Raw genomic sequence first — 10,859 nt, 5'->3', positions numbered from 1 at the left:
TACAACCTTTTGGACTGTAAAACTAGAAAGAAGATTACAATACTTACGATGACTAAACTCAATATTTGGGATTATAATACTACACATGCCAGACACACGCTCTACACTGAGCTACATCTCCAGCTGTTTGGTCTAGGCTAGTCTTGAACCAGTCCCAAACCACCTGCCCCACCTTTGCAAGTAGCTTGGACATGTTTCTATCAAATTTCTTTGATGGTGTTAACATGTGAATGAATTTAGAAGCATATAACCCAACCTACACAAGCCAGTAAAGCACATTTACATATTTACACTTGCTGGCTGGCTTTCTTTTGTTAACTGAGACAATGGCTCCTGTTAATGTCCTGAACTTAGGAACCCAAGAATTGTAAAGTGATAAATATGTGTTGTCTGAAGCCTTAAGTTTGTGGTAACTTGTTACAGCAGCAATAGACAACTAATGCAGGATGGGAGAGTACACAGAACATTTTCTAGATCCAGGTATTAAAAGAGATCAAGAACAGCACACTGCAGCTTGGGGAAAGGACCCTAGGCCTTCACACATTATCTGCTTGTTCAAACTGCCTCCCATCTACCCAGTATATGGACCCAGGGCACTGAGTATAGTCCCCTCAAAGCACACTGATGGATGAGAGATAATCTCTAACTTCAAGGAGCATGCAGTCCAGCCAGAGAGAAACCAGGTGTCCCAGTGTGAAGCCAGGTGCTCTGACCTCCACCATCCTGCTGCCTCTGACTCAGATGGTTAGATCTATTCCATATTTCTTCTGCAATGACATCTTCTTTCCCCCTAGAATGTGCTCCAAACTCTAAATTCCCTCAGTATGTAACAGGATGTGCTGGTTCAAATCCTTGTTCAAGTACCTAACTATGTGAGCCTGAGTCACTATGACAACACCACAGTAAGCAGGGCTCAGGAGCCTGCCCCCATAGCTCCTTGTGCAGATAGGATCAGGGAGGTGTAGGATATTTCAGGGCCAGCTCTGAGGGAAAGCTGGAGCTCAAAGCTCCAGTATTCTCTGTTCCTTCTTGCAACATCTGGTACCCAGAGTCAAGGTCTATGTCCCTGATGCTTTTTTCTCTAGCCTTGTTTTAGAAACTTAATTCTCCAAAGTAGCTCAAACTATCAAAATCTTCAGCAGCAGCAGTAGCTCACTCTACAGATGAAAACCCTACAGCTCTAATGCTTTAGCAGTGTATCACCAGGATTTTCTCACCCAAACTGCAATTGACCACACTGCCTTAAAAAAGGCCCTTGCCACAGACAATGGCCCTCACAGCACATAGCCCCAGTTACAGTTTGGGGATCCTACAGTGATAGGAAGAGGAATGCACACACAAGGGTGCTCTAAGGGGCCCAGCTGCTTTTAAATAAAGACAAACTATCAGATCTCACCACGGATGGAACAAAGTTGTTCCACTTCTGACCCCATGCCTGTTAGTCTCCCATTCTACATTCCAGTCCGGAGCTTAGTATCTTAATAAAACAAACCTGGCCTTCCAGACACAGTTCACAATTACAGAGTGCTCACGGGCTAAGCCTGGAGGATCATGCTGATGTCAAGAAAGGAGAATGGGGCTGGGGATTTAGCTCAGCGGCATAAGCGCCTGCCTTACAAGCAGGCAGTTGTGAGTTCGATCCCTGGTACCGATGAAAAGAAAAAAGACCAAAAAAAAAAAAAAAAAAAAAGAAAGGAGAATGAAGACAGTACAGAGTCTGGCTTCTACAGTCTCTCTCCTTCACAAGCCTACAAACACTTCCACTATACACATCTACACCTAAAAGTAAAATACTGCAGGTTCTTGAAAGAGAAATGTAACCAGACAGACAACAGTAAAGAAGCCTAGTGTGGCTTCTGCCAAGGACTGAGTCACACAGAGGTATCTGATTATCAGGAGACCATCAGAGTCAATCCCTGTGTCTCTTCCCACCATAAAACTAAACATATTCTGGTGAAGGTCACACAAGGGCATAAAACACTGCCACTGATTGGCACACCAAAAAATAGGCTAACTAAAATAATCCATTGTTTATCATGCGTATTCTACCACATTTTTAAAAATACCCAAGTGAAGATGGAACTCAGGGGAAAAGGACTTTCCTAGCATGTGCAAGGCCCTGGGATCAGTCCCCAGAATCACCAATAACAAACCAAAAAAAGCCCTTTCTGTGGTTCTCCCCTCTTGTCCTATCCCTCTGGGATTCTACTCCCTTTTCACTACCTCCTTAGAGATCCACGATCCAATCCCACTATCTTCAGTTCTCCACTTGGCACATGTGTCCTTTCAAACAAGGTCTCACTGGCCATAACCCCCACCATCTTAATCATTTTCCTCCCCAGAAAATACTGCCCACACCACTCTCTCTTCATTCACGCAATGTCTGGCTGCTGCTTCTCACTCTCATCTGAACCATCTGCCTCCATTAATCCTGTGGACACAGTTCCACAACCAACGCACGTGCTCTTCCACACACACCTTCAGGTTCCTTCTGAGAATCAAGTCCACATACGGCGGCCTGCCTACCTCACAGGTCATGAACCAAACCTTCTTACTGACCAGCACACAAAGCCCTTCACAGTCACATTCTACCTTTTTTTCTTTGGTACTAATAATTAAACCCAGGTTCTCTTGCATTGTAGGCAAGCACTCTACTGACCGATACCTCCAACCTTTCCAACCTTTCCTGGTTTGAGACAGGGTCCTACTTGTGATCCTCCCACTTCAGCCTTCTGAGTAGCTGGGATCAGAGACATGCAGTAGCACTGTGGTCCACTTCATTCAGTTCTCTTCCAACCTCCACCCTTTACAGATCCCAGCCAAAAACTTGCTGGTCTGAGTCAACCCTCACAACAGTCCCCAGCTCCATGCTGCTGCCTTCTAAGCTCTCAAGTCTGTCTGGCACCTTCATGCTTGTTACCACTGCCCCGCTGGGTTCTCACTACCTCTCTAAGCTGAGGAAATAGTTCCTAATTGATTTCCTTGTTTTATATCTTTTTTTTCTTCCTTTCCTGAAGTAGAAGTATTTAATTATAAAAATAAGCTGGGCTCCAAGTGTAGCTTAGTGGACAAGTGTGTGCTTGGCATCTGCAATGCCCAAGATTCAGTCTCTAGCACCAAACAAATATTAATGAAAAAAAATAAAAGTTAATCCAATTTAAAATGTTCAAATAATGCAGACAACACAGGAGATAAAAACTGTAATTTCACCTATTTAATGTTTTTAATTTTTCCTCCCTTCTCTCTCCAAAAACCTATACATGCTTCCAGAATGAACTCCCAAAACACTAGCACAGAGCTTTAAGACAGTTTGAGCAAACCAACAGTCTGGGGAGCAAAAGAACACTGTCCTAAGATTAAGGAATATGAAGACAAACATGAACAAATATAAGGAGTGAGCTTTGACTTAATTCAAATGAAACAACTGTAACTATATTTTAAGACAATTGGGCAAAATGCATTATGAGCTAGATATTACATTATGCTAAAGAATTTTAATAATTTTTTTAGGTATAATAATAGCAGCATGACTAAGAAAATGCCCTTGCTTTTTGAAATACATACTAAAGTAGGGAAGAAGGACTGGGGATTTAGCTCAGCGGCATAAGTGCCTGCCTTGCAAAGAGGCAGTCGTGAGTTCAATCCCTGGTACCAATTAAAAAAAAAAAAAAAAAGATCCCACTAAAATATCTCGGCAGAGGCCAGGTATTTAGCTCAGTGGCTTAAGCACCAGCCTGGCAAGCATGAGGTCATGAATTCAAACCCTGTTACCACCAAAAATATAAATAAAATAAAATATTTCTGCAAGCTAGGCACAATGGAGCACATCTTTGATCCCAGCTACTTAGAATGCAGAAGCAGGAGGATCACAAGTTTGAGGCTTGCCTAGGAAACTTCATAACATCCTGTCTCAAAAAAATAAAAAAGGGCTGGAAAAGTAACTCAGTGGTAGAGTCCCATACTTGATCTCCAGTACCATACACACAGGGAATGGTAAAACCACATCAGGGAATAAAAACAGAATGAGTAAAGCAATCATGGCAAGATCTTGACAACTATTAAAGCCAAGTGATGAGTATTTCCACTACTCACTTAGCCTTTTTTTATTTGCACTTAAAACCATGTAGCATGAGGTTTTCAATTCCAAAATGCAGATGGAGGGAAACCTTTGGCTCCTCCCCAACCCTAAAGTCAAATTGTTTTGAGCACATAAGGCAGATTCGTCCATAGTCCAGCATTTGACACCCTCTTTGTCACAAGGCTCCTTCCAGTACTATATGCTGAAAACAAAACCTTTACCATCCAGATGTGGTGGTGCATGCCTGTCATCCCACTTGTCAGGATCTTGCCATGATTACTTATTCAGGAAGCTGAAACAGGAGGACCATCCCAAATTCAAGGCCAACCTGGACTACATAATGAATTCAAAGCCAGACAGAAATTACAGAGTGAGACCCCATCTCAAACAAAACAAAATAAAAAACACTAAAACCTTTGTAAACTCCCATTGTGCTTTAAAACTGGCATGGGCCATCATCAATGCATAAAGCATCCTCCTCTCCCATTCTTGCTCATTTCATTCTATTCACCTTGCACAGTAACCTCAGGCCAGACCACAATGCTCCTTCTGTAGCCTTCCCAGACTCCTCGCCAGTCACAAGCTAAACTTCCAGCTCTGCCACCTTGTGCTACACATCACCCATCAGGAGGGGATGGTGTAGTCCTGTCTGTCCACTCTTCTAGTTCTCAAGGGCCTTCTGAGTTTGACAGCACAGTAACAGCACACAGTAGATGGGCAAAAAATGATTACAAATGAGCGTAAATAGGCCAAAGAGCTAAGACCTGGAGAATGTTAAACAGTATGAAGCAGGCAGCCCATGCTGGGGTGTAGGGATGGCTGGTGATGGAGCGAAGGAGGGCAATTCCATCAGGCTATAGCTAACAAACTCACACAGAAAGGAAAAGAAATCAGGAAAGTGGGGGAGACCTAAGGAGAAGCCCCCTCTCCCTGCAGATTTCCCTATGAAAGCCCTCCTGGCTTCTCCTCCTAGACCACCAAGCTAAATGTTCATTATTTAACCATGACCTGCCCTTTGCAGAAGAACTCATTCTGGGGTGCCCTTCCACAGGAAAGCTATGTGGCAAATGCTCTGCCCTATAAGGCCCTGAGAACACCAAAGAGGGCCTAGGACAAGGGAGACCACTTATACAACTGAGAGTAAATGAGTACCAGGGCCATTTGGTCACAGGTTAAAAGACACTTTGTTCAATCATACTAACTGTTAATGAAGTGACAGTCTAAGCTCTCCATGCCCAGTTCTTGTAACTATCACTTAAATGGGTCCAAACTGGGAAGAAAAAAAGAGATGGGTGTTACTGGCTCTTGGCATCATTGAAAAAAAAATTTTTTAGTCTAATACAATTAATTTAGCAGTAATGCGCTAACTAAGTATGATTCCAACGAGCTGAAGGAAGAAAGTCAGGAGGATGTAGCAACAGGATAGGATATACTGAGGAACCACAGATGATCAACAAGGTAGCTGTGAGGAAGAAATGTCAGGTAACAGCTATAAGCATAACGAATGGAATTTACAAGCAGAAATCTGCTCTCTTGTGGAAACCTCCACAAGAGGTGAGAGGGCACCAATCAGAGGCAATGAGAAAGAAACATGATGGTTACCAGCTCATTAGCCTGCAACCATTGTGTAAAGGGAAGAACATTCACATGGTAAAAAGGACTGTAACAGAAACTCAGCCCTTACAGAGACAAGAGACAAAAAGAAGTCTACGAATATTAAAAACAAGTGGGGAGTCAACTAGAAAACAAGGATTATTGGAAACACTAGAAATACGCAGATTTTTAGTGTCAATACATCTGTCACAGGACTGTGGCTATCTACAGCTGTCACTGAGACACCTGTAATGCAATCCTTGGGACCAACTGCTGGCAAAGAACAAGCTGTAAGACAATGCATGTCATCAGGTTTCCTGTCTGACACAACCAAAGTGGCTGGGGGCACTGAAGAGAGGGGTCGCTCTGGCTTCCTGGACAGCTGCAGCAACTCCTTGCCACAGGCCCACCTCCCCTGCACTAGGTGCCTCTGGGCAGCTGCCTCCACCCGAGTGCCGAGAGACTGTACCTCAGCCAGCTCCCGCTCGCTGATACTTCTGGGGGCACTGCCTTTCTTCCTTGTGCACGGCTGTGCCACAGTGACCCTGCCATCGCCTCTGGCATAGCTGTGCACAGTAAGAACTCCCGTTTGCCCTTCAGCTTGGCAGGAGAGGGGCTCACTGGTTTCCGAATCAGAAGAAACAGAATCCCGAGAACTGGAGCCCAGGCTAGAAGATGATTTCTTTTTGGAACCCGAGAAGACCAGGCGTCCAGTTATAGAAGCAGGATTTACAGAAAGATCGAGGGCAGCTGCCTCTTGTTCTTCCTCTTCATCTTCCTCTTCTAGTTTGACGTTCTTGAGCTCTTCGAATTTGACTTCAGCAGAGTCAGAGTAATCTGAAATAATGAACACATTTCCTCTTGTATATGTCAAGTTGACAAAGATGCAGTGGGAAAATACAAAGAACATGGGACAGATGCAAGTGAGACCTGGCTTCAAATCCTAGCTCTGTATCCCAGGGTGTGATCATGGCTCACTGGTCTGTCTCTGCCTCCAGTTTCTTCCTGTCTGTGAGGATACTGCCACATTACAGCACTCCCAGGCACAACCCTTGGGTACAAGACGGGGTAGCACTTCCACATAACAAGATTCAGCAAGCAGAGCTTGCCACTTCCTTCCAGGTCTCCTGCAGGACCTACAGTCCTGAGCCTGGCACTGACCTAGCTACTCATGCTAGTAAGCCTGCTCAGGAGCAGCCAGTCTGAACAGGCTCTGAGAGCACAGTGCTACCTGGCTGACAGCAGATACACTCTGTGGTACAGTCAGCAGCCACACCACAGCATCGGCAACTCATTTCTCCAAGCCTGAATAAGAATGAGGCAAGCCTCTCCCTAACAAACCTAGTCTCAATGACCATCTGGTGGCCACGTTTTTTTTCCCTCTAGTATTAGTCATTGAACCTAGGTGTTCACACTAAGCTACATCTCTGGTCCTTTTTAAAATTTTAAGACAAGATCTCATTAAATCACTAAACTGCCCAGATTGAGCTTAAATTTTACTTTCAATTGTCTTATCTCAACCTGGTATTCCAGCTATGAGCCACTATGCTTTATACTACTCTTCTTCTTAAAATACAAATGTCTCAAGTTTTCAAGAGACCAAACTCTTTAAAATGGCAGGCCAAGGCCCGGGATATAGCTCAGTGGCACAAGTGCCTGCCTGGCAAGCACAAAGTTTGATTCCTGGTACCCCCTCATAAAGCAGACTACTCTGCAACTGCCCAGGCCATCTGCTAACAGTGACCAACAAAGCCATCAGCATTCCCCCTGCATACTTCTTTTTTTTTTTTTTTTTTTTTTTGTCTTTTTCATTTTTATCGGTACCGGGGATCGAACTCACGACCGCCTGCTTGCAAGGCAGGTACTTATGCCGCTGAGCTATATCCCCAGCCCCTTGCCCCCTGCATACTTCTAAGCAAAGCACTTCTCACAATCCACTTCTGAGTCTGCTCAGATGTGGCTCTCTCAATACAATAGACAAACGTCAGCATTGTGATGACCACAGTTTTAACTCACCTGGGAAGGGTAGACCATCCTCAACTTGCCGCACAGAGTTGTGGGTGGGCCTCACGGGAGCAAGTGTGGCCTGGCACTCCGTCATCTCATACTGGCCAGAGCTCAGCTCCTCCTTGAGGAACAGGTCACTCTGACTCACCTCCTGTGGTATTTCCAGACAAACCCGGTGCCTCTTTGTTCCTATACGATGCTTGGCCAGGCTGTGAGGGAGAGGGTAAATCCTGTAAGACCCCACATACCAAAACATTCACACATGTCCACACACAACGCACAATAAATGGCCAGGTCCTGAGTGGTCTGACTTGAAACTCAAGCTGCCTCTTATTGCTAATTCCATCACATGCAAAGTATAAGATTTGCTGTGAGGATTGAAAAAAGGCACACAAGGTATCCCATAAATAGCCCTCCTACCTTTCCAACATGGCATGGCCTAGGTCAAACTCTTCTCAGAACACAGATCTTCTGCCTCAGACTCTGACAACGCCAACTTATAATCTCTTTTGAACACAATCTATTACTCTTACACAACTGAGTCTTGTTCCTGGCACCTCTCTCTCCTTTAAAAAAAAAAAACTGCGCCAGGCATGATGGCACATGCCTGTAATCCCAGCACTTGGAAAGGTAAGGCAGGAGGATCACTGTGAGTCCAAGACCAGTCTGGGTTACAAAGTGAGTTCAAGGGCAGCCTGAACTCCATAGTTTCCATAGCAAAACTCTGTCTCAAAAAGACAAAGGAGGGGCTGAGGATTTAGCTCAGCGGCATAAGCGCCTGCCTTGCAAGCAGGCAGTCGTGACTTGGATCCCCGGTACCGATAAAAAGGAAAAAGACAAAAAAAAAAAAAAAAAAAAAGACAAAGGAAAGGGTCAGAGATTTAGCTCAGCAATACAAGCGCCTGTCTGGCAAGTACAAAGTTGTAAATTCAATCCCCAGTATCGCGCCCCCCCCCCCAAAAAAAAGACAAGGAGAAAAAAAAAAAAAAACACCAATATGAAGTGAAAAATGGCCTTTTCTGGCATAAGAAGAGTCTTGCCCCTTGCTCCCAAAGACTGCAGATTTACTGTCCTCATTCCTGAGTAAGAGTTACAAGGAAGCAATGGCAAATCACTGGCTCTACACCAAGAAACCCCCCTTGGACAGGATTCCAACACCCCACTTTGGAACAGCCTCTCTGGAGCTTGTGGGAGCTGTCCCAACCCCTTCGCCAAGAGCCAGGCCCAAAACGGGCTGCCTGTTACCTTCTCTTCAGGTCTCCCTCCTCTCCGTCCTCCACCCCTTCCATGTCCTCTTCAGGGCACTCCTCTTCACTCCCGGCTCTTGGTGGTAGTTCACACTCTTTGAGAAACTCAGCGGCTTCTGGAGTAGGCAGAGTGTGGTCGATGACCGCGCTGTCCTTGCCAGCTTTCCAAAGTTTGTACCTTTCTGGCTGGAACTTCCTCACAAACACATCCATGGAGATCTTCACCATATCCTTTCTGCAGGAGCACTGTCACAAACAACCTTCAGGTGAAGGCTACCTTGTTGACTTCCACCTCATCCCATGTGGCACCTCCCCCTCCAAGCAGAAAAACTACGATCTGGCTTAAAAAGCTGTTTTCGTTCAGAGGTCAGGGTACTGTGCACCATCCTTGCATAGCCCTACACATCAGAAAGCAGCAACCAAGGACACAGACTGCATAGCACAGAGGCGACGCCACCTGGCACCGAGGAGATATGTGGAGAACGGTTAGACACTCGGCTCTGCACTTAGGTGCCTTCATGTTCGTCAGTCATCTCAGGGCCACACATGCAACATCATTATTCTGGGTCAAAGATCCAGCCCCATTGCTTCTCACAGTTAAAAGTAAAACCCTAAGAATCGCTCAACAGAGAAATCTCAGAATGCCCACTGCAAGAAATACTGTATGTATGTACAGCTTAAAGGCAAATGAACTTAAAAGTATAACCTCACTTTATACTTCTCAAAGCAAAACACATTTTAAAATAAAATTTTTTAAATTCTTTTGGTGGTACTAGGAGCAAACCCAGGGCTTTTGCATAAATTACATCTCTAGCTGTTTTTAGGTTTTTTTAAATTTTGAAACAGGATCTCAATAAACATTACCAGGTTGGGCTCAAACTTGTAATACTCCTGCCTCAGCCTCTAAAAATGATGGGATTACAGGTAGGTGTCACCATGGTCAGCCCATGCCTAGACTCATTTATATTATTTATAAACACAAACTACTCACACTTTATACATTCCTGGCCTATTTTGTTTTCAAATTCCAGCAGCTCTAAGAAATGTTTTGATACTATTCAATATACCCAACAAGCATTTATCCACTAGCACACACACTCAAATATGTTTAAAGTCCCAACACTTGTGAGGCTGAGATAGGTGGACTGCAAGGAGTCCTGCCTGGGGAACTCAGTGGGAACCTATCTCAAAACGAAAAATGAAAAGTGCTGGGAAGAAGTTCAATGTGAAGTGTGTAAGTTAAATCACCAGTACTGGGGAAAAAACAGAATTTGTTCAACTACACTGTCTTAGTTGTAGGGTTATAGGAAGCTATCAAGTAAACTTACCAATACAGCTTGTTTGCCATATTCAATCCATCGACGTGTAGCAAAGTTGGTAGATTCCGCACAGTTAAAGCCATGGTTAAAACCAGCATGGTAGCCATAAGGGAAAGTGATCATAAACTCGCCAGCTTCTTGAGTCACCTGAACAAGAACAGATTTAAAAGAGCTCCCCCACACAGGAGAAATCTACAGAACTCAACTCCTGAATTCCAGGTCTGAACCACATAGCTGGGCAACCAAGGGCAGGTTCTAAAATTACTGGGGTTTTCGGCTAGGGATATAGCTCAGTGAAACAAGTCCCTGCCTGGCAAGCACAAGGTCATGAGTTTGATCCCCAGTACAAAAAAAAAGAGAGAGAGAGAGAGAAATCACTGGAGTTTTGCTGTCTTGTATAAAACGCAAAGCCTCACACATCACAAGTACATCACAGCTATAATCAACCACTCCTTCCAATTAACACACTGCAGAGAACCTGACTCTTCCCTTGGCAGTGTGAAGGCACACTAGCCACTTTAGATCAAAGTCTCCCCTTGCAGATCAGAGGGAAAGAGTGATGAACCAGAATAAAGTCCAAAGACCAGAAAGGTGGTTTCTATGGAAGTCTAAGGA

At 44.5% G+C, this 10,859-nt stretch overlaps 1 protein-coding gene across 2 annotated transcripts in view; it reads right to left on the bottom strand.

Moving 5' to 3' along the window:
- The window catches only part of LOC134473016 (lysine-specific demethylase 4A-like), a 42,441-nt gene that overhangs the window by 18,700 nt on the left and 12,882 nt on the right, over positions 1-10,859 (bottom strand). For both annotated transcript variants that reach the window (XR_010043100.1, XM_063236109.1), the window contains exons 5-8: positions 10,254-10,391; positions 8,924-9,171; positions 7,688-7,887; positions 6,141-6,508 (exon numbers count right to left, since the gene is read on the bottom strand). Coding sequence is in view for 1 of the 2 variants with exons in the window: in XM_063236109.1 (XP_063092179.1) it covers positions 6,141-6,508; positions 7,688-7,887; positions 8,924-9,171; positions 10,254-10,391 (954 nt within the window). In the remaining variant the exon portion in view is untranslated. The remainder of the gene's footprint in view (positions 1-6,140; positions 6,509-7,687; positions 7,888-8,923; positions 9,172-10,253; positions 10,392-10,859) is intronic.

The sequence above is a fragment of the Cavia porcellus genome, unplaced genomic scaffold (assembly GCF_034190915.1).
Source record: "Cavia porcellus strain 051 isolate PalLab524CR breed Dunkin Hartley unplaced genomic scaffold, mCavPor4.1 scaffold_25, whole genome shotgun sequence".
Taxonomy (NCBI): Eukaryota; Metazoa; Chordata; class Mammalia; order Rodentia; family Caviidae; genus Cavia; species Cavia porcellus.
The sequence above is the reverse complement of the archived record's forward strand: the minus strand, read 5'-3'. Positions and strand labels throughout refer to the sequence as shown.